Below are 23,302 nucleotides of genomic sequence, written 5' to 3' on the forward strand. Positions count from 1 at the left end.
CCAGAGTGATAGACAGCTATACTCACCGCCAGTCACCTCAGGGTGGACCGTCCCCGGAGTGACAGACAGCTATACTCACCGCCAGTCACCTCAGGGTGGACTGTCCTCGGAGTGACAGACAGCTATACTCACCGCCAGTGACCTCAGGGTGGACCGTCCTCGGAGTGACAGACAGCTATACTCACCGCCAGTGACCTCATGTTGGACCGTCCTCGGAGTGACAGACAGCTATACTCACCACCAGTCACCTCTGGGTGGACCGTCCTCGGAGTGACAGACAGCTTTACTCACCGCCAGTGACCTCAGGGTGGACCGTCCTCGGAGTGACAGACAGCTATACTCACCGCCAGTCACCTCAGGGTGGACCGTCCCCGGAGTGACAGACAGCTATACTCACCGCCAGTGACCTCAGGGTGGACCGTCCTCGGAGTGACAGACAGCTATACTCACCGCCAGTCACCTCAGGGTGGACCGTCCCCGGAGTGACAGACAGCTATACTCACCGCCAGTGACCTCAGGGTGGACCGTCCTCGGAGTGACAGACAGCTATACTCACCGCCAGTCACCTCAGGGTGGACCGTCCCCGGAGTGACAGACAGCTATACTTACTACCAGTCACCTCAGGGTGGACTGTCCTCGGAGTGACAGACAGCTATACTCACCGCCGGTCACCTCAGGGTGGACCGTCCTCGGAGTGACAGACAGTCGTCTGTTGATGAGCTCCCTATCTACAGAAGGGTCACGGGAGGACTTCTGGCTGCTTCCTCGAGAGGAGGACGCGTCATCTGTCAAGGCAACAGACAGTAGGACATTTAGATGACCCCGTCTAACTCTTTGTGGTCAGTATGTAAATTTAGCACTTGATGTCTTGTGAAACATTTTATATTAATAATTTGGTGTTTTTTTTAGCTTTCAATATTCCTATCAGTTAAAATTTTACTACTAATTAAAGACGCCATATCTTCAGTACTAGATAAAAGCCAGTACGATATAAAGCTACAGTACAGTATATTCTACCTGTCCACCTGTAGATATAGACCTACAGTACAGTATATTCTACCTGTCCACCTGCAGATATAGACCTACAGTATAGTATATTCTACCTGTAGATATAGACCGACAGTACAGTATATTCTACCTGTAGATATAGACCTTCAGTACAGTATATTCTATCTGTAGATATAGACCTATACAGTACAGTATACAGTCAAACCTGCTCTAGCGACCCCCTGTATATAACGACTGCCTGTCTATAATGACCGATTTTAAGATTCCCCTTAAGATTTTACTATATAACGACCCTCTGAATAGCGACTACCTGTCTTATGTGACTAACGACCGGTGATTTTGGAACGTCAGTCGCTTATTTGTTTTCTATAGTGACCGATTTCTGTCAGCCATCTTCTGCTCTCGACAGTCATCCCTCATAACATCCCCGGAAAATTCAGACACATCGACCCGGAAAATTCAGACACATCGACCCTGGCCTGATTATATAAACAGAAGACCCTTACCACCTGTTATCCTATAATTACTGTAGCTGCCCTGGCCTGGGGCTCGGTAAGAAAGGAGTCGGGTCACCATGCGTGTCGGTATTACATTACAACTGTGCATAGGTGGCTTCATTTGACACGGTCAGCTTATTTTGTGATTACAACTAGGATACATCACTTCAATAACAAACACTAGTCATATCTGTGTACTACCTTTACTTCTTTTCCAGAGTCTGGTGAAGAGATTTCCTCCTTCAGACACCTCTGAGCTCAGGGGTCCAAACACTGTCAGGGTTGTGGGAGTCTCATCCCACATAGACATCCTACAGCTGCTGCATCCTGTCAAAAAACCAACAACACGGGGGCCAATAATACTGACTGTGTTGGACGGTACTACTGTAGCGGAACTGGACCGGGTCGATCATCGGCGACCAGGTAGCTCAATCGGTACAGCATTCAGAGTTTCCGGGATTCAAATCCCGGGTCTGGCTGTGCATTTTTCCACTCCTACTACACTACAATGTCTTACTCGGTATATAGACGAAAATAGTTTGACCAAAATAAAGGTCTTCTGTTCATTTACCTATGACATTGGAAGAGTTGTGGCCATTTGTTACCGATTAGTGATATGAAACCACATCATGTTAATAAAATATCAGAAACGCTGATCTCATATATTGAAATTAAGCACAATCTAAGAAACATCGCACCGATGTCCACAAGTAACTGTATTCGTGACAATTTACAATCGTTGTCTGGTCATAATGTAGGTGATAGGGACTTACATAATGCCTACTTGTTGTTATGTACTAAATATATGAATTTAAGTTGGTTTACTATCGAGTATATGATATATATATAGAATCTATACCTGTACAGTTTATCAGCTGTTTATATCGTTCAGAATTCAGTGTCCGGCGATATATTTTTGACTCTCCGTTATTTTCTTTATCAAGACTGAGCTAAATGAATCAAGATAATTAGGATCGACGCTGATTCAGATTTACATTGATTAAAAGCTGGAAGTCCGAGCCGCGTTTACTCACCCACTCAGACCATAGACTTGTCATGCGATCATCTTTTCAATGTTTTTAGGATTTTGTTTACTTCCGGGTCAGGTGTGCATGAAGGGAAGTAACTCAAATGACGAGCGTGGGGGTCATTTCTTGTATTCCGTGCCAAACCCGTGCTTTTGACCCGAGCCAAAAAAAATTCCTGCTTCAACGAATTATGGCTAACTCGAACCCTTTCCAACAAACTCGTACCCAAAATTTGCGGAGTCGTACCTAAAAGTGTTGTACTCGTATCCTAAAGAAATTGGCGAACTCGTACTCAACTTACAAAATTAATTCAAATGAAATAGACGTCCTTTTAATGAAAAAATATATATTTATATATCGGTGTACCTAATGAGTAACCAGAGAGTGTCGAGTGACTTTTGCACGCCCAGGAATTCGTTAATTAATATATTTTGATTTTTTTTCTATAACATACAAATTGTACTTACATGAATTTCTAACATCGTGCAACATTTTATTGCAATCGGACGACTGTATAGCGATGTGTTTTGATACTGAATCTAGCCTTCGGTAATCACTTCACTGTCATGGCCATTTTATTTCTAGGACTCACACAACTAAATAATTTACTATATGTTATTACTAGTGACCAAATCCCTTTATTCGTTCGTTTGAAGTTCAAATGATGTGAAATTTATATCAAATTAAAGTTTGAAGATTTTTCTATCGGATAAATGCCGTTATTGTATAGGTTTAATCAGAGACATATCTGTATATATGTCTCTGGTTTAATGGCATATAAGAGCACACGGGTACTCGGAAGACAGTAACCCCGACATTAACAGTACACTGGGGAACCCCTACCTGGGGAATTCCCGCCTTTTTACACCTCGAATCCTACGCCATTCTATTTTCAGTAGGAGTGTATATTTTTGATTTTCCAAACCTCAAGACCCTATACTTTATTCTCGTATATAGAAAGTACCCATTTCATATATTAATTACTCAGGAAAACAGCTTCAAACCTAAGAAACACATTCTCCTCAGGGACTTGGTTTACACTGATTGGCTGATTTAGTTGTGTGAGTCCTTCTACCATCCATGGGATATGTTAATGACATAATTTCAAATCTGAAACCTGAAACAAAAATACTTACAAAAACTTATTATTTCATCATGACCATGAATATATATACATACACTTTCGAAGTGAACCATAAATGCACTAATTTTGAATATGTATATGTTTTGATATTTCCTTTTTAAGGAGACGAACTAATATAAGCTTTAGGCTTGTTTTCGAATCCTTACATTCATGTAATGTGTACAACTTTGTTGTTTACAAAATAAAATACTGTTTAAACCAATCATTGAGACAAGTGATCATCTGACATGACAGATGATCTATCCGTGACTCCGCCCACCTGCGGTGTTGTCTAATTGGATTGGTTAATTTAACTTTTGCACCTGTCTAGCTGTCAACTAACCCGCGTCTCCGCCTACTTGTGTTCAATGGAAGATGATGACAGGTGACGAAATCTATCAATAGGCGGAGACACGTAACTAACAAATTAGGTGTCGTACTGTTTGTCCGTTATCTCCCACCTTTCAGGTGATAGGCCGTCAATTTGTAAGGCAGTAGAAACGAAACGTATTTGGATGGATAATGGTAAGAGTACATTAAGTTTTAAAGAAAAAATATGATATTCTAAAAGATAGAAAACTTTGTGGAAATACGATGTGTTATGTACAGGACATTTTAAAGAAACAGCTTCCAAATATAAAAGGTATGCAGGATACGGGTTACGCTCCAGTTTTGAAAAAAAGTAGGTGGGATTCTGCTTTACGAATTAAACCAAATACAGCACCAGCAGTGCAGATTCATCATACAGGTGAGGACCATTGCGTAGTATCGGTACAGGAGGTAGATGATAACGAGGTATTTATTCTTGATGGTTTAATAAGTTTAACTAAACAGAAAGATCATTTGTAAGCGTCGTTATATAGAAATGCAGGTAACTTCAACGTATGGGGAAAATAGGAAAATCTTGAAAACAATTTTACCGAACGTACAGCAGCAGAAAAATGAGATTGATTGCGGGTTTTTTTTTTTTTTTTTTTTTTTGCGATAGCTAATTTAGTAGAGTTTTGTTTCAACTGTTTTAACGGGAGTGATCAATTATAATTTTACATTGATTGTATGAGACAGCATCTTGTTAATTGTATTTCGAATGGTAGATGTTCTAATTTTATAAGTAGGAAACCAAATAAAAATAGGAAAAAGAAAGTTTCACAGGCATTTAAGTATTATGTTTTTATCGATTGCGAGTCAGGCGGGTGTCACCTTTCTAAGGTTTACGATGATATGGTAACTTGTGATGCTGGTTGTAATAGGTGGTTTCACAATAGATGTGTAATTGATAAGTCAGATTTCAATTTTTCAAGAGATACTTTCGTTTGGCATTGTAATAAGTGTTCGTAGATCTTTATAATAGTGTTTAATAATCAACTGGTAAGTTCAACTACAGAAATATAGGCTGTTACGACATACAAAACTAATTATGATATTAAGCAATTAGGATTAAATGTAATTAATAGAATTAAATAGGTAGGTAGGTAGTTAACAGTAAATAAATAGGAAACTAAATAAATAGATAGTTAACTGTAAATAAGTTGGAAATTAATTTGCGTATATAAATACTCAGATGGTAAACATGGTATAAAATGTAAATGTATGTAATATTTAAATAACTAATAAATTATATGGACTCATTGTAGAACCACGTCCCCGTCGTTGAGTCTGAAAACATTTCATATAGCCAAGAGTTCTACATAATATATGTACACAAATTAAAGCTCGGGCTCGGGTGAGTTGTCTGCCCTTAGCACGTGCTCGGTGTAAACATGGCGAGCCAGCTGGCTAGTCCGGTGATCTGAGGCTTGGTTACCAAAAAGTCCAAATTTCCAATGAAATAAACCGAGATTGATGTTGAAGTTGATATTTTTAAAACAAGTTATATATACTGGTTACATGCATGTAAGAATATTAAAAAAAATAACGCATGTATTTCAAATAATTTGCAAACAAGAAATATCTTTAAAAAAGATAAACGGCATAGTTTTAATGCTGGTGGTTATAATGTAAAACTACTGGTGAAATAAATTAACGAACTACGATGTAATTAATAAATGCGCAGTTTCAGCACGGATAACAAAATTATATCAGTTTGAATCATTTTTGGTGATAAAGGGACATCACGGTAAAAACGTTGCAATTTTCACTGAATGTACGCGTTTTGTTCCTTTCCAGTTATGTTTCTGTGCTGTTCCAATGTTCACAGTCAATCCCTATGTCCAGCTTGACCACTCGATTCAGTTGGGAACCCCCCTCTAAATTTAGCGCGGAAATTATTTTTAGATCATTACGTGACTGTTTTGAAATCGTGGCAACACAAACACACGATAGTTTGCAAGGCGATATCTATATTCCATCTGGGTTAGTTGGATAACGATATTATACACAGTGGTTTAAATGTTAAATAACACGTTCTGTAAATATTACGGCACACATATTTATGTGTAAATAAGTGTAAACACTGTTCATATAGTATAGTGACAGTAGCGATGTACTGGTACAGACTGTATTTATGTAAATATTACCGAGATTATCATGACCTACTATCAAACAATCAAGCAGAATACGAGCGGCGTCCGTATTACTGCTGTTTTCATGTTTGAACTGTTACAATCTATTGTACTACTTCCCAAGTTTAATTCTAGGATTGTGTTTGATCCATTTTCCTATTATTCTCTTCATTGCGGAAGCTGTTATAGTTTTCAACCGCAGTCGATTCACATTGGAAGCCATTTTTGTTTCCGTATATGTCACAACATTTGCATATTCAGCATTTTGCATTGACCCCTACATTGACCAATCACATACTTCATCTTCACCAGAACGCCACCTGTCGCGTCATATCCGGGGCCAAAACCAAATTAGACGGCTATGCCGAAAAACGTGAATAGTCACGCTTGATTGCGGCAGAGACCTATATATACATTTGTAGGTCTCTGATTGCGGGATACAATGACCCACTGAAAAATGAAAATCGGCGATTTCAAGAGCAATATTTATTTATATGAAATTTTGCTGGCACGGTTAAGTGACAAACATAAACACAAACAAATGTAGAGAAAAGGAGTTTAATCAGTCTATCCGTTAAGGAAAAATATCGAAAGCTCGGGCTCGGCTCGGGATATGAGAAATGACCTCCACCACGAACAAGGTAACACCGTATAACATGAAACGGTGTAGCGTGTACTATGCAAGTAGAACGAATAAGCATACCTTGCTTTCACTCCGTTCCCGGCAGGGTATGAAGTCCCTCCCATTGCCGATAGTGTAGCACGGCCCGATGTGATATTTTTCAGATAATATCCAACTGTAAATTATTGTTCTGGCAACTTTGACTAATATTCAATTCACAAACCTACCAATTATAATGTTTATATATAAGCGGTAAAAGTCGGAGCAAACACAACGTACACATAAATCTGTTCAAATACGCCGCCATGTTTGATTTACATATTCCTTATAAGGAAACTGTAACGAAATGGACTGTCTGCGACAGGCTACCAGTTGAAAACTTTTTGAAGTTTAAAAGTCGGAAAATTAAGAAAAGTTGTTCTGAAACTAGATTATTTAAAGTTTTATTTGTAATTTACATGAAAGAAGTTTTTGAAAATCGTGCTAAAAGTCTGTGTCATCATATTTACTATCGTAGTAAAATCTGTAGGTCATTCCATATAAGGTAAACTTACCATAATTGGAGCGCGAGACTTTCCAACGAGAAGTGTCATGGCGGCCAAACAAGCCATACTGAAGCTGTGACTTAGAGAAATGTGCGTAGTGACACGATATAAACATGATGGTAGGTAGGTTAATAAATTATCAGTTTATGCTAGAAATGTGTAATAATACTGAATTTAAATGCAAATTTACATGACACTCACTAGTTGTATCATTTTCACCGCTGGATGTTTTGCAACACTACGGTCAATGGGACGGAATCGTAGCGAATGCTAGTCGTTTCGGTAACAAGTCGTTTCGGGACTACCGAAACGACTCGAAGTCGTATCGAGTCGTTTCGGTACATTCTCAAGATATTTCGGGACATTGATAGGACGTTTCGGTAGACTTCTAAAATAATTTATATTCTATCAAAATTGTATTAATTGCAGTTCTGTTGTTTGGTTCAACATCTGTATGTTTATTTACGATAGTTAGGGTTATGTCCCTTACTACGTTTTTTCTTCCGGGTTGTGATGAACTCTGCCACGTGCCACGGGTCAAAAGTCTGCGTAGTTAACATCCATTTGGTAATATATTCTTTTTTTTCTCTAGGAAATATTTCTGTAATGTTACGGAAAGACTTTTGACCCGAAGCTGCATAAAACTACATGAGAATATTATGGAAAATCAGCACAAAACCACAACGTACATGTAATATTTTTATTATCATTAATAACAAGCAAATATAACAGTGTAAAAATATCAGTGTAACACACAATAATTTTAGTATAAGTTCAAAAAAAATAACAATGATGTAAAATGAAATTATATAATATAAATCAATTAATAATAAAAACAAGTTACCACATAAATGCATATATTATATGACATGCTGTTGAAAAGCATTCGCTACACAATAAATTAATACAATATACATGTATATCTGTGTACCCAGGACTCGGGACGTGGACCCTGCTTTTCTGAAGTCCCATATGTTTTTTTTTTTGCTTTTTTTTTTATTATTATTATATTTTTTTTTAATTCATGATATCTATCAACACTACAAACTATAAACATATCTATGGACAAAACTACGAGAGAACTACATAAGCGCTACAAAAATTAACATTGCATGATTGTACCATCCTGGAAATAAACTAAAAAAATGTTCATTCAGCACTACAAACTATATACATATATATAAACAAAATGTTCTTCACTACTATAGCACTACATCAGCACAACATAGCACTACACAACACTACACAACACAACACTACAGTTCATCTACATAAACACACTTTCAATGTAACAAACGTCCTATCCTCCGCATCAGCTGGGAGGTTGAAACCTCACCATCTGTATACTGTCCCCACAATCGAAACACTTCCCTCTGAATGTCCCGTGTTTTCTTCCGCTGGTATCTTGCGAGCTTGTTCTCGCAAACCATCTTTGATTGAAGGGGGATCGCGGTGGCTTCCCTGAAGAGCTCCTGCAACAACAGATAAAATGGAACGGGACCCCTGATGTTGACTCGGGAATTCAACCGGTTGTGCCACCCTTCTACGTCGTTGTTGGTTCTAATAGGCGACATGAAAATGGACGACGAGCTGACGGGGAAAGTTCTGTAGAGAAACAAAGAATGACTTAGTAATGCGACTAACTAATAACATCGTTTTTAGGTTTTACTTTATAGTAAAACAATATCGGATTACACTGTATGCTATTTTCGAAAAAATATGATTTCAAAACTTATATATATACATGTATGTTACATTATACAAATAGTTATTTCTTCCAACCCCTTATTTTAACGCACCTGCTTCGAATCCATGTTCTGTCGATATAGTCCATCAGGGATGCTAATGCCGGTGATGTGACGCGGTCATCCAGCCTCATGAAAGTCTCCACAATCTGTTCTGATGGAAGGAACGGGAGACACATCACTTGCCGAATGAAATCGTACACATCTCCTCTCTCGTTGTAGGCAGTCTGAAATAATAAGAAAAATGTAATGTTACTGTCACAATAACTTCAGTATTATATGAGGTTTTTTTTGGCGAAGAAATTTACACGTTTTACTTCTTACTTCTCACTATTTGATAATACCATTATTACTATCATTGTCAAATGTTATCATATTGATTGCAAAGTTTAGTTTTGTCAAGTTGCATTAAATCCTTCGCCATGTTCCTGTATTCATTCCTCGTTACGCCTAAAATATAAACGCAATTCTATACCTATAACCTTAACTATTTTGCCGTAAACTACATGTACATATTTTCTCTATCTTTCCCTAATTCTATACCTATAACCTTAACTATTTTGCCGTAAACTACATGTATATATTTTCTCTATCTTTCCGTAATTCTTATATATGTAAAATATTTTCTATCTTATCGTAAACTACATGTACATATTTTCTCTATCTTTCCCTAATTCTATACCTATAACCTTAACTATTTTGCCGTAAACTACATGTATATATTTTCTCTATCTTTCCGTAATTCTTATATATGTAAAATATTTTCTATCTTAGCGTAAACTACATGTATATATTTTCTCTATCTTTCCGCAATGAGAACAAATACTTTACATGGGCCCGGAGAATTTAAAAAAAAAATAATTTCGGCATTTACATACTTTCTTGTTAACTTTCTTTCAATATAAGTATGTTGTCATAAAGCCTATGTTTAATGCTTTTTACATTATAAAAAAAACTGTTGCCGTACTTTCTTTCAAAATAAGAAATGGTATCTAAGAAATAGCCATAAAACCTGTGTTATGATATTAAAATAATGTAATAAAATATGTCAATACAGACTATTAGAATATCAACAATTTGTCTTGTTTAATTTCCATAGGAAAGGCCCCTGTAATCGCATTTTAAATTCTAAACATGTAACAATTTTTTTCACAACACTCACCTGAATTGCACGTTCTATGTTGCCATCTGGAGCACTTGTCACACTCAAGACCCTCCTGTCGAGGACGAACGGGTTTCGTACACGCGACACAAAGATCCGATGAAGACATGTTGAGAGATTCAATTGATAGGTGCCAATTGGTGACAGTATTTAATATACCCACTAGGTATAATTATGTTTTCTTACAAGAGTCGCCCCAATTAGTGTAATAATCAGCTGGTATGCGCCCGTAAGTAATTAATTAATTATGTTTTCTCACCAGGGTCGCGTCACTCCACCGTCGTACGTAAAGCACACATCAATCAGCGCCGACTAAGAAAACATAGTTTGTATTAATGATACAATTGTTTTCAAAATCAGCAGTAATCATTGATTAATAATGTATCAATTATCTACGGGTGCAGCTTCAATAATAAAATAATAAAAAGATAAATACACAATATCAAGGAATAAATACACAATATCAAGGAATTATACATATACATGTATATGATATCAAAGTAATGAAATCAACCTGTATAGACTTTATTTCTCGGGCATGGGTTGTTATAACAATTTTTGAAAATTATCTCCCGAAACGACCCGAACTTCTACCGAAACGACCCGAACTTCTACCGAAACGACTTCCGAATGTCCCGAAACGACTTCCGAAAAAGTCCCGAAACGACTTGTTACCGAAACGACCTGTTACCGTCTGCCCTTAGCACGTGCTCGGTGTAAACATGGCGAGCCAGCTGGCTAGTCCGGTGATCTGAGGCTTGGTTACCAAAAAGTCCAAATTTCCAATGAAATAAACCGAGATTGATGTTGAAGTTGATATTTTTAAAACAAGTTATATATACTGGTTACATGCATGTAAGAATATTAAAAAAAATAACGCATGTATTTCAAATAATTTGCAAACAAGAAATATCTTTAAAAAAGATTAACGGCATAGTTTTAATGCTGGTGGTTATAATGTAAAACTACTGGTGAAATAAATTAACGAACTACGATGTAATTAATAAATGCCCAGTTTCAGCACGGATAACAAAATTATATCAGTTTGAATCATTTTTGGTGATAAATTAAGGGACATCACGGTAAAAACGTTGCAATTTTCACTGAATGTACGCGTTTTGTTCCTTTCCAGTTATGTTTCTGTGCTGTTCCAATGTTGACAGTCAATCCCCAATGTCCAGCTTGACCACTCGATTCAGTTGGGAATCCCCCTCTAAATTAAGCGCGGAAATTATTTTTAGATCATTACGTGACTGTTTTGAAATCGTGGCAACACAAACACACGATAGTTTGCAAGGCGATATCTGTATTCCATCTGGGTTAGTTGGATAACGATATTATACACAGTGGTTTAAATGTTAAATAACACGTTCTGTAAATATTACGGCACACATATTTATGTGTAAATAAGTGTAAACACTGTTCATATAGTATAGTGACAGTAGCGATGTACTGGTACAGACTGTATTTATGTAAATATTACCGAGATTATCATGACCTACTATCAAACAATCAAGCAGAATACGAGCGGCGTCCGTATTACTGCTGTTTTCATGTTTGAACTGTTACAATCTATTGTACTACTTCCCAAGTTTAATTCTAGGATTGTGTTTGATCCATTTTCCTATTATTCTCTTCATTGCGGAAGCTGTTATAGTTTTCAACCGCAGTCGATTCACATTGGAAGCCATTTTTGTTTCCGTATATGTCACAACATTTGCATATTCAGCATTTTGCATTGACCGCTACATTGACCAATCACATACTTCATCTTCACCAGAACGCCACCTGTCGCGTCATATCCGGGGCCAAAACCAAATTAGACGGCTATGCCGAAAAACGTGAATAGTCACGCTTGATTGCGGCAGAGACCTATATATACATTTGTAGGTCTCTGATTGCGGGATACAATGACCCACTGAAAAATGAAAATCGGCGATTTCAAGAGCAATATTTATTTATATGAAATTTTGCTGGCACGGTTAAGTGACAAACATAAACACAAACAAATGTAGAGAAAAGGAGTTTAATCAGTCTATCCGTTAAGGAAAAATATCGAAAGCTCGGGCTCGGCTCGGGATATGAGAAATGACCTCCACCACGAACAAGGTAACACCGTATAACATGAAACGGTGTAGCGTGTACTATGCAAGTAGAACGAATAAGCATACCTTGCTTTCACTCCGTTCCCGGCAGGGTATGAAGTCCCTCCCATTGCCGATAGTGTAGCACGGCCCGATGTGATATTTTTCAGATAACATCCAACTGTAAATTATTGTTCTGGCAACTTTGACTAATATTCAATTCACAAACCTACCAATTATAATGTTTATATATAAGCGGTAAAAGTCGGAGCAAACACAACGTACACATAAATCTGTTCAAATACGCCGCCATGTTTGATTTACATATTCCTTATAAGGAAACTGTAACGAAATGGACTGTCTGCGACAGGCTACCAGTTGAAAACTTTTTGAAGTTTAAAAGTCGGAAAATTAAGAAAAGTTGTTCTGAAACTAGATTATTTAAAGTTTTATTTGTAATTTACATGAAAGAAGTTTTTGAAAATCGTGCTAAAAGTCTGTGTCATCATATTTACTATCGTAGTAAAATCTGTAGGTCATTCCATATAAGGTAAACTTACCATAATTGGAGCGCGAGACTTTCCAACGAGAAGTGTCATGGCGGCCAAACAAGCCATACTGAAGCTGTGACTTAGAGAAATGTGCGTAGTGACACGATATAAACATGATGGTAGGTAGGTTAATAAATTATCAGTTTATGCTAGAAATGTGTAATAATACTGAATTTAAATGCAAATTTACATGACACTCACTAGTTGTATCATTTTCACCGCTGGATGTTTTGCAACACTACGGTCAATGGGACGGAATCGTAGCGAATGCTAGTCGTTTCGGTAACAAGTCGTTTCGGGACTACCGAAACGACTCGAAGTCGTATCGAGTCGTTTCGGTACATTCTCAAGATATTTCGGGACATTGATAGGACGTTTCGGTAGACTTCTAAAATAATTTATATTCTATCAAAATTGTATTAATTGCAGTTCTGTTGTTTGGTTCAACATCTGTATGTTTATTTACGATAGTTAGGGTTATGTCCCTTACTACGTTTTTTCTTCCGGGTTGTGATGAACTCTGCCACGTGCCACGGGTCAAAAGTCTGCGTAGTTAACATCCATTTGGTAATATATTCTTTTTTTTCTCTAGGAAATATTTCTGTAATGTTACGGAAAGACTTTTGACCCGAAGCTGCATAAAACTACATGAGAATATTATGGAAAATCAGCACAAAACCACAACGTACATGTAATGTTTTTATTATCATTAATAACAAGCAAATATAACAGTGTAAAAATATCAGTGTAACACACAATAATTTTAGTATAAGTTCAAAAAAAATAACAATGATGTAAAATGAAATTATATAATATAAATCAATTAATAATAAAAACAAGTTACCACATAAATGCATATATTATATGACATGCTGTTGAAAAGCATTCGCTACACAATAAATTAATACAATATACATGTATATCTGTGTACCCAGGACTCGGGACGTGGACCCTGCTTTTCTGAAGTCCGATATGTTTTTTTTTTGCTTTTTTTTTTAATTATTATTATATTTTTTAAAATTCATGATATCTATCAACACTACAAACTATAAACATATCTATGGACAAAACTACGAGAGAACTACATAAGTGCTACAAAAATTAACATTGCATGATTGTACCATCCTGGAAATAAACTTAAAAAATGTTCATTCAGCACTATAAACTATATACATATCTATAAACAAAATGTTCTTCACTACTATAGCACTACATCAGCACAACATAGCACTACACAACACTACACAACACAACACTACAGTTCATCTACATAAACACACTTTCAATGTAACAAACGTCCTATCCTCCGCATCAGCTGGGAGGTTGAAACCTCACCATCTGTATACTGTCCCCACAATCGAAACACTTCCCTCTGAATGTCCCGTGTTTTCTTCCGCTGGTATCTTGCGAGCTTGTTCTCGCAAACCATCTTTGATTGAAGGGGGATCGCGGTGGCTTCCCTGAAGAGCTCCTGCAACAACAGATAAAATGGAACGGGACCCCTGATGTTGACTCGGGAATTCAACCGGTTGTGCCACCCTTCTACGTCGTTGTTGGTTCTAATAGGCGACATGAAAATGGACGACGAGCTGACGGGGAAAGTTCTGTAGAGAAACAAAGAATGCCTTAGTAATGCGACTAACTAATAACATCGTTTTTAGGTTTTACTTTATAGTAAAACAATATCGGATTACACTGTATGCTATTTTCGAAAAAATATGATTTCAAAACTAATATATATACATGTATGTTACATTATACAAATAGTTATTTCTTCCAACCCCTTATTTTAACGCACCTGCTTCGAATCCATGTTCTGTCGATATAGTCCATCAGGGATGCTAATGCCGGTGATGTGACGCGGTCATCCAGCCTCATGACAGTCTCCACAATCTGTTCTGATGGAAGGAACGGGAGACACATCACTTGCCGAATGAAATCGTACACATCTCCTCTCTCGTTGTAGGCAGTCTGAAATAATAAGAAAAATGTAATGTTACTGTCACAATAGCTTCAGTATCATATGATTTAAAACTACATACAAAATTTTCTGTTTTTTTCTTTTATATTCAGATATAGGTATATACTTTTTACGAGAAATTCAAATATTCTATTTAACTATTTATTTCAATAACTAATTTCTTAACCTATACACTTTACAATACCTGTAATCCGAGCTCCTGAACTTTCCGGAACACAGCTTGTGACCAGTGGAATGCACAACCCTGTATCCGACAGTCCGGATATCTCTGGCGGATAGTCTGCCACACGGCTGCCTCGAAGTCCACAACGCACAGTTCCAGACGGATGTCATCAGGCAGTTGGCGGTCGATGGATCGCGGAGTACCTACAAAAAATACAGAATTATGATTTGGAAAATGATAATAAAAAAGAGGTATTATTTGTTATCCATAATTTATTTTATTATTTATATATTAGTGTATCATAAATGAATTAAATTGTTTATTGATAAATTAGTTATCTTAAATATTGCAACATTTGATATGTATATGAAGACCTTTGCTGTAATTACCTCATAATAATCCTCTGTTCGCTTTCCAGACATAAAACAGAATGCCAGAGGTATCTGTTTCATGCTGGAACCAGACCTAATGAACCCATGGATACTAAACAGCTGTGTGGAGGGAGGCTTGACCACGTGGAACGTTGCATCCATGTACCAGGTCTTGGTCTTCGCAAGGAGGCTGAGTTGATGGTCTGTTGCAAGAATAAGATGGCGGCGTTCATTCACATTCAGGTCCCTCAACATAAAACCAGGAGCTGTCGATTCAACGAAATCTCTATCCAGCTAGAAGCAGAAAGCAACAAAATGAAAAACAGGCCTTACTTCTTACTATTTGATAATACCATTATTACTATCATTGTCAAATGTTATCATATTGATTGCAAAGTTTACTTGTAAAGCTATGAAATTTATACATTTCGTTTGTTCGAAGAAGTTAATAGCTGTTCCCTAATTTCAACATACCTGGAAATCCATATGGCCTGGATCCTTTGGTCGCATGGACTGACGCATTCTGTTGATGGACCTTACTATGTTGGCAACTTTCGGTCGACTGTGTTCCGGCTGAGCTGTGTCGGCAAGGTCCTGGACGATGTCGGAAGCAATCCTGGGCGCGGATACAGTGAACACGTTCTCCTTGGCCTGGGAAAGCGCCTGGAATTAATGAAATAATTATATCAAAATAGGTCTATTAACAATAATCTCATTTCGTTACAATTTGAAAATGGGTTTTCCCAAATGGATGAAATAGTATCTGTTAGATTTTGATGATATTTGTAAAACATGTATTATCAGATAATACCGTCATCAGAATATATATACAAAATGGTTTATATAAGGTATTTATATCATCATTATGATAGACTTACCTCTGCACGGATTTTGACCGTAGTCAATATACCCGGTTGTCCAGGATGAAGATGCTGTTTCTTCCCCTCAGTGTTCCCTGTCTGTATAATGGCATCTTCGCTAGCCAAGGCTTCTGATTACGTTACACTCCACGAACCCTTGGCAGATATAGGCGTCAGTTCTGGCCCTCTAGCGGTGATTCGAAATTACCACCCTTCACGCATGAAATTTTCGACCAATCAAAACAAGCGTTACCGATTTACTTCATCGGTGATGTTTACAAACACACATCGAGGTTTGGTGTCATTTCGTTGAGATATGTGATCAATGACTTATATGAATTGATCAAACACTGCGAATGTTCCCCCAAAGATTGTGATTTTTGTATTTAGGTAAAATGCCATGACATAGTCGGCAATGTAGCTCTGTACTGGGTGCCGCATTTTTTGTTTACTGCGAAACCAAGCCAGAATGTAAAACGCGATTTGATTGGGTGCCCTGGGATTCCAGGGCGCGACGGTTTGAACACGACTATATCCGCCAAGGGTTCGTGGAGTGTAACGTAATCAGAAGCCTTGGCTAGCGAAGATGGTATAATGGTAGCAGGACAATTCAGCGCCTTGCCTCTCTTAATGCATCTCTAAAACACCCAAGTGTCGGTACACCTTGACTTCTAAAATGGAAATATAATGCTTACTATATGAACTATAGTTATTTTAGAGTATTTCTTTCTTATGATTCTTTCTTTTTTAATGCTAACGCTAGTAGTAGTAAAGCAGTAGCAATAACATGGAGTATATATGTATTGTTAAGGGTATATTCCTGTAGTAATTTTCTTTCTTTCTTTTTTATTTGAAGTAATGACTTGTCTGATTCTCCTTATTTTGCGCAGTATTTTTATAGCGATATTTAGAGGTATTGCTTACCAAGACAGTGTAGCTATAGCCATTGCTATCAACAGAGACATATATACAGAGAGATTGGCAGCTCTCTATTTGCCCTTGTGTTTACATAGTGGCCCCTGACCTTCCCACAATCCTTTGCGGTCGCTCGGTTCAGTCTTCACTAGACGCCATATTGGAGAAAACTTGAAAACCAGACACATAATTATCGATAATTTCTATTTGAAATCATCACCAAGATCCAATTATGTGCTTTAATTTTATTAATATCAAAGTGCAGAAGTGTCATCAATATGAAATATATCACAATTTGCTGTCGAAGTGTTTGTATTTTGAGTATGAAAGTCAAGCACAACGCAGGAAAGATCGGCGGGAATCTCCAATTTTCGAAAAGTCCCTATGGGGTTTTCGAGAATACGGATAAATGACAACAATGTGCATGATAATCAAGACCACATTCCATAAGTATGATAGTTTTTGGTTAATGTGGTAACTTTTGTAGTGGCCAAAATAAAACGATGTGCTTTTTGTGTGCGTTTAAAATTGACGATGTTTTGGTCTGACGTAATGGCGGCTATTTACAAACTTGGACATGTCGAATAGGACCCAATGGATTTTAGAAAATACGGATAAATGGCAACAATGTGCATGATCAATAAGACTATATCACATAAGTATGATAGTTTTTGGTTAATGTGGTAACTTTTGTAGTGGCCTAAGTAAAACGATGTGCTTTTTGTGTGCGTTTAAAATTGACGATGTTTTGGTCTGACGTAATGGCGGCTTAATTACAAACTTGGACATGTCGAATAGGACCCAATGGATTTTCGAAAATACGGATAAATGACAGCAATATGCATGATCAGTAAGACTATATCCCATAAGTTTGATAGTTTTTGGTTAATGTGGTAACTTTTGTAGTGGCCAAAATAAAACGATGTGCTTTCTGTGTGTATTTAAAATGACGATGTTTTGGTCTGACGTAATGGCGGATTAACCAGAACATGTCGAATAAGTTCCAACACTACGATACACACATGCGCATAGCCCGATTTACCTGCGCTCGTGTGTGTTTGATAGGAGACAGGATGCTCTCGATAAGGGATATGCTTGAGTGGTCACGAATAAAGGGAGCCACTATGTGTACGAGGAAATAGCGATGTTACTAATCTCTCTGTATATATGTCTCTGCTATCAACTAGCTTTCGGTTTCCACGCTTGGAACCTTGGCTGACCTCCTGGTAAGATGTTGGCAGATCTTCCGGTTCCACATCATCAAGAGTTGAAGTCTCAAGTGGCAAGGATTCCTCATGTGTCGCTTCGGTTACCTGGAATGCCGTTGAGATGTTAAAGGAATCATCTGCTGGCTCCTCTGGATCTGGACGATTGCAGAGTGCACACGACCAGTCAAGTTGCATTAAATCCTTCGCCATGTTCCTGTATTCATTCCTCGTTACGCCTAAAATATAAACGCAATTATATACCAAAAACCTTAACTATTTTGCCGTAAACTACATGTAAAATATTTTCTATCTTAGCGTAAACTACATGTATATATTTTCTCTATCTTTCCGTAATTCTTATATATGTAAAATATTTTCTATCTTACCGTAAACTACATGTATATATTTTCTCTATCTTTTCGTAATTCTTATATATGTAAAATATTTTCTATCTTAGCGTAAACTACATGTAAAATATTTTCTATCTTACCGTAAACTACATGTATATATTTTCTCTATCTTCTCGTAATTCTTATATATGTAAAATATTTTCTATCTTACCGTAAACTACATGTATATATTTTCTCTATCTTCTCGTAATTCTATACCAATAACCTTAACTATTTTGCCGTAAACTACATGTATATATTTTCTCTATCTTTCCGTAATTCTTATATATGTAAAATATTTTCTATCTTACCGTCAGCTCTGACGACGACCATCTGTCAGAAATCTTCCGCGAAATTAATGGTTATTGTGATAGAAACGAAAGCGGAAGTAATAAAAAGTGGAAATCCCGATGATCTAGTCGAAGGCGGTGACGGCGCAATGAAACCAGTCTTTGCCTGAGAATTGCAAAAGTTTGAGAAGGATCAAGTCAAAGGTCAAGTTAATATAACACCAGATCATTATTTTATGTCGTACGCTTTGTTGTAATGATGTTATAAAAGTACACGGCTAGTTTATACTGTCTGTCCATGATATATTCTGAAGCCAGTGAGGGGGTGGTATATGATTACATCGTTTTAAGTGTTTGTTTTACATTTATTTGTATTTGGTCCTGGTTAATAGAATATTGTCTGCTCAAACAGTTTTTGTCATGCAACCTGGCAATGGTGGCCAAGACAATGGTGTGATTAAAAAGAAGTATTGGGAAATTAATCGTAATTGTACCAAAAACGAAAGAGGAAGTAAAAAGATGGAAATTCCGATGACGTAATGGGTAAATTTTATCAAACAGAGAAAACAGCCGAGGTGGCACGGACGCAGTGAATCTTTCCCAAGAATGTCGTAACATTTAGAAGCGTCAAGTCAACGACCAAGTGTTAATTTAACCAGAGACCTATATACTATATATATAGGTCTCTGATTTAACGTAAGGTAATTATCTGATATGGTGTTAGCCTCATTGTAACAATGTATTGTACTTTACCGCCTTGTCAGGCTTGTGAACCTAATGTGTATTAATATCACTCCAAATAAAGTGACTAATTTCGTTTTATAAAATAATAACATACAGTCTATGGACAAAAGTAGTGGAACGATAATCGTTCCACGATGACGGTTTTCGCGTTGTCAAAGTCGGAACTATAAATGCGGTATATAAAGCACATCGACACCGCTTACATCATCGGAAAGGTCATGGTCTCGTGCTTTGATTGGCGTTCTATTTTTGTCGTCTGCTAGCATGGTTTTTGTTTACAAATAGAAGAAGCGAGATGGAGCCAAATTTGAGGTACGCGAGTGAAGGCCAGAAACAAACTGTGGTAGCTATGGTTCAGAAAGGCGTATCTTTCCAAAAAGTTGGTGAGCTACTGAATATGCCTAAAACTATGGCAAGCCGTTTTAATATTTAATACCTAATGTAGCTTAAGTCAAATAGTTTTTCGACTTAAGTTAAAAAGATTTCAGCTTAAGCTGAAAATCTTTTCAGCTTAAGTTGAAATCTTTTCAGCTTAAGTTGAAATCTTTTCAGCTTAAGTTGAATAAAGACATAATGCAAAAAAAGTTTTTTTTAGCTTAAGTTAAAAAGATTTCAACCGAAAAGAAAAAACAGACATCATAATGTTAAAAGAATTCAACTTAAGCTAAAAAGATGTTGTTTTGATTAAATGAATAACTGTCTACGCCTTATGACATGGAATCGCCCATTTTGACCTTGAAAAGTCAATCAGCTTTGTATTGTAACGTTATGCTTCAGTGATTCAGATACAATAGTACCTGTGTAGGCTGGCCAGAACCATTTGAATCAATGGTTATACCCCAACATATCCTCTGCTGACACAGGGTACAGGTAATGTTCATGGTGTTGTTAGAGGGGGAGAACAATGGGGACTAATTGCAGGAAGATGGGGTGGGGGATGGACTCATCACAGATAAGGCATCATCTGTTTAGGGAAAGGGGATGATATCTCACATATACTGTAAACGATTTACATTTACATATCACAGTGAAAATGATGTTACTTTAAATCAATTAAAATCAAAACATTAATCAAATATATGACACAATAAATTGTATGTTTGAATGAAAGATATTCAAACATACATACTTGTTAGCAACACGGACCTGTATATCAGATAACATATATCCATGTTAGTAAGATCAGTTTTTTTTTCCAGCTTCTTTATAGTTAAACAATTCCCTTAAATGATTTATGAAGTAGATTTCAATTTCAGACATCAAATTCTCTACGTTTGCTCGTGGCAAAAATCTGTTACTTATTTCTACTCAGTATTCTCGTTAACTTAAAAAAATGAACTGTTGCGATAGAATTGCTTGATATATACTGTTGTACATGTATTTACGGATCAGGTCCTGATGTGATGGACATTTTAGGATCAAAGAGAAATTCATCATCAATATATCACCAGACGTAAAATTAAAAGTAAAAGTTAATCTCAATAAAACCAAAGTCATATTTGATAAAAGAAAAAGTTATGCACAAAATAGATCTATTTGTTTTTCTCTTTTTCATGAAGAGCTGGATACACGGATAGTTACTCTTTTCTATATCTATCAGTATAATGGCAGCTTTTGTAAAGCAAGAAAAAAATTGTTGAACATGCAGGGTTAATAAACAATGAATTGAGGAATTACTGAATGAAATTAATGTGCTGAAGATCCACATTTAAGGAACTGCATTTATACCTGGTTTGAATGTTATTGATTATTTGCTTATGCCTTTTACTTTATTTCAAATTGTGATTTTTTTTTTACCAAAAATGTGAGAATGGTAAATAATGAAATGCAGACAATCAAGGTGATAACAGAAATGTCAGGGGCCGGTTGTTTGAACGTTCATTAAATTAAACCATCATTAAAGTATCATTAAGCCTTAATGATTCATTAAATATCAAATGATTGATTAGTTAATGAATCATTAAAAATGTGTTGTTGGAAAGTTCATTTAAGGGATCATTAACAAATTAAGGTTTAATGAAGACTTAATGACGGATCCACAATTAAACCATCATTAACTGTGGGGATTCCCTCTTCCCATAATGGGGCATTTATTGGTGGGAGATCAGAAAGATGAAACAATTCTTTGGTGAAATGTAGGAGGATTATACGAGTGATGGAGTAATGATATTAGCGTCCAAATGAATAAATGTCTGTTATTTTGGTCCTTAGTGATACTCCAGGGTGACTGAAGATGTTTATGACTTGATATTAGAGGAATTTTGGTGAGTGAAGCTGTCGTATTATTAAAGTAAAGACACTATGTTATACTTCTGTGATGCACTCACTATTAAAGATAACAATGTTCCCAATGGGCCTGTATCACTCACCTGGCTCTACAGCAGCTTTAAAGTTGATCTAGGTCATTTCTGCAGAAACTATGCTGATTACCACTTTAATCATATATCAGAGTAGGCTTGGCTAATTCATGTGAATACATTTTCTACAAGTCCTTCATCCCAGCATTGTTTTGGCGTAATATCAGATCTCAAAGTCTCTTGGCTATCAACAAATACATTGTTTCATGACCTGTGACCTTTAATATAGTTCAAGGTCTTTTATTTGAACAAATTTGGTAGCCCTTCACCCCAGCATGCTACATGACCAATATCAAGTCCCTGCATGGGCCTCTTGGTTATTTAGAAGTAGTTGTTAAAAGAGTTTAGCCTATTTGACCCCTGTGACCTTGAATGAAACTTGGTAGCCCTTCATCCCAGCATGCTACAGGCCCAGTATTTGGTCTCTGGACCTCTTGGTTATTGAGAAGAAGTTGTTAAAATGGAAATGTTGACGCCGGACGGACGAACGGACAGTATAATAAGCTCACTTGTCCTTCGTACAGGTGAGCTAATAAATACCACTACTTATCTTATCAAAATATAGATGGTCATTCTCACAACAATACATGAACACCCAACAACATCGCATAAGGGGTCATGTGTGACCTGTGTTACCTCAATATTTCACTTTAAGGTCAAACTGACAATTTTTCGATGTCATCGATGTCATCCATTCGTGACATCATGCATCTGAAGCTAACCATTTTGGTACAGCATGAGTATTGTTATGCTTTCTAGGATGAAATGACTTAAAACAGATTGAGAAATCATGCAAGCCATGCCCTCCTTTTTTATATACGGTACATGTAGGTAGCACACCACAGTAAGACAGCCTGGCCATGGGCAATTTTTTTGTTAAGCAAATAACTCCTGTATTATGATATGTATAAAAAATGAAAAAATAAATGTACACTATAATTGGTATATCCAGTATGAAGTAGTACATACAGGCTTCACATTTATTAAAACAAAAATCAATAAATTGGTTCCGGATTTTAAATATCCGGATTTTCCGAACGTGTGTTTACACAGGAAATTTAGTTTCGCCTACAGCGCAAAATGGAAGCCCACAGAAAAGGTAAGATAGCGGAAAAACTTAATTTACAACATATGTCCAAACAAGATTAATTCTGTCTT

General features: G+C 36.8%; 6 protein-coding genes across 8 annotated transcripts in view; 1 reads left to right on the forward strand and 5 right to left on the reverse strand.

The window, feature by feature from the left end:
• The window catches only part of LOC117316957 (1-phosphatidylinositol 3-phosphate 5-kinase-like), a 122,310-nt gene extending 119,708 nt beyond the window's left edge, over positions 1–2,602 (reverse strand). Inside the window, exons 1-3 of the mRNA XM_033871735.1 lie at positions 2,540–2,602; positions 1,707–1,832; positions 663–785 (exon numbers count right to left, since the gene is read on the reverse strand). Of these exons, the coding sequence (XP_033727626.1) occupies positions 663–785; positions 1,707–1,815 (232 nt within the window). The 5' untranslated portion in view covers positions 1,816–1,832; positions 2,540–2,602. The remainder of the gene's footprint in view (positions 1–662; positions 786–1,706; positions 1,833–2,539) is intronic.
• Positions 2,603–8,070: 5,468 nt separating this feature from the next.
• On the reverse strand, positions 8,071–9,326 carry LOC117316806. Its single transcript, XM_033871581.1, has 2 exons — positions 9,124–9,326; positions 8,071–8,929 (listed from the first exon to the last, which is right to left on the reverse strand). The coding sequence occupies exons 1-2, from the start codon at positions 9,246–9,248 to the stop codon at positions 8,608–8,610; spliced, it is 447 nt and encodes a 148-aa protein (XP_033727472.1). The 5' UTR covers positions 9,249–9,326; the 3' UTR covers positions 8,071–8,607.
• Positions 9,327–13,597: 4,271 nt separating this feature from the next.
• Positions 13,598–16,376, reverse strand: LOC117316058. The gene is made up of 6 exons (XM_033870531.1): positions 16,260–16,376; positions 15,856–16,044; positions 15,400–15,675; positions 15,032–15,213; positions 14,665–14,837; positions 13,598–14,470 (listed from the first exon to the last, which is right to left on the reverse strand). Exons 2-5 carry the CDS (start codon positions 15,901–15,903, stop codon positions 14,789–14,791), a joined length of 555 nt encoding a protein of 184 aa, XP_033726422.1. The 5' UTR covers positions 15,904–16,044; positions 16,260–16,376; the 3' UTR covers positions 13,598–14,470; positions 14,665–14,788.
• Positions 14,149–14,789, reverse strand: LOC117316958. The gene is made up of 2 exons (XM_033871736.1): positions 14,665–14,789; positions 14,149–14,470 (listed from the first exon to the last, which is right to left on the reverse strand). The coding sequence occupies exons 1-2, from the start codon at positions 14,787–14,789 to the stop codon at positions 14,149–14,151; spliced, it is 447 nt and encodes a 148-aa protein (XP_033727627.1).
• A 1,873-nt stretch (positions 16,377–18,249) lies between the features above and the next one.
• Positions 18,250–19,128, reverse strand: LOC117316764. The gene is made up of 2 exons (XM_033871534.1): positions 19,065–19,128; positions 18,250–18,600 (listed from the first exon to the last, which is right to left on the reverse strand). The coding sequence occupies exons 1-2, from the start codon at positions 19,084–19,086 to the stop codon at positions 18,260–18,262; spliced, it is 363 nt and encodes a 120-aa protein (XP_033727425.1). The 5' UTR covers positions 19,087–19,128; the 3' UTR covers positions 18,250–18,259.
• Positions 19,129–19,169: 41 nt separating this feature from the next.
• The window catches only part of LOC117316762, a 31,435-nt gene continuing 27,302 nt past the window's right edge, over positions 19,170–23,302 (forward strand). For 2 of the 3 annotated variants that reach the window (XM_033871530.1, XM_033871532.1), the window contains exon 1: positions 19,170–19,268. The gene's annotated coding sequence lies outside the window, so the exon portion shown is untranslated. Of the gene's footprint in view, positions 19,269–19,725; positions 19,745–23,302 lie in introns of those variants that run through there. The other variant, XM_033871531.1, reaches the window with a different exon arrangement.

Source organism: Pecten maximus, chromosome 18 (assembly GCF_902652985.1).
Source record: "Pecten maximus chromosome 18, xPecMax1.1, whole genome shotgun sequence".
NCBI lineage: Eukaryota > Metazoa > Mollusca > Bivalvia > Pectinida > Pectinidae > Pecten > Pecten maximus.

What these genes read in the sequence shown, in the direction of transcription:
- LOC117316958 (XM_033871736.1), bottom strand. Translation starts at nt 14,789, where the DNA reads ATGTGTCTCCCGTTCCTTCCATCAGAACAGATTGTGGAGACTGTCATG. An exon ending in AGAACATGGATTCGAAGCAG is followed by an intron (nt 14,471 to 14,664) that starts GTGCGTTAAAAT and finishes GTTTCTCTACAG; the next exon opens with AACTTTCCCCGTCAGCTCGT.
- LOC117316058 (XM_033870531.1), bottom strand. Translation starts at nt 15,903, where the DNA reads ATGCGTCAGTCCATGCGACCAAAGGATCCAGGCCATATGGATTTCCAG. An exon ending in CAGGCCATATGGATTTCCAG is followed by an intron (nt 15,676 to 15,855) that starts GTATGTTGAAAT and finishes TTCTGCTTCTAG; the next exon opens with CTGGATAGAGATTTCGTTGA. An exon ending in GAACAGAGGATTATTATGAG is followed by an intron (nt 15,214 to 15,399) that starts GTAATTACAGCA and finishes TATTTTTTGTAG; the next exon opens with GTACTCCGCGATCCATCGAC.
- LOC117316806 (XM_033871581.1), bottom strand. Translation starts at nt 9,248, where the DNA reads ATGTGTCTCCCGTTCCTTCCATCAGAACAGATTGTGGAGACTTTCATG. An exon ending in AGAACATGGATTCGAAGCAG is followed by an intron (nt 8,930 to 9,123) that starts GTGCGTTAAAAT and finishes GTTTCTCTACAG; the next exon opens with AACTTTCCCCGTCAGCTCGT.
- LOC117316764 (XM_033871534.1), bottom strand. Translation starts at nt 19,086, where the DNA reads ATGGTCGTCGTCAGAGCTGACG. An exon ending in GGTCGTCGTCAGAGCTGACG is followed by an intron (nt 18,601 to 19,064) that starts GTAAGATAGAAA and finishes TTTATATTTTAG; the next exon opens with GCGTAACGAGGAATGAATAC.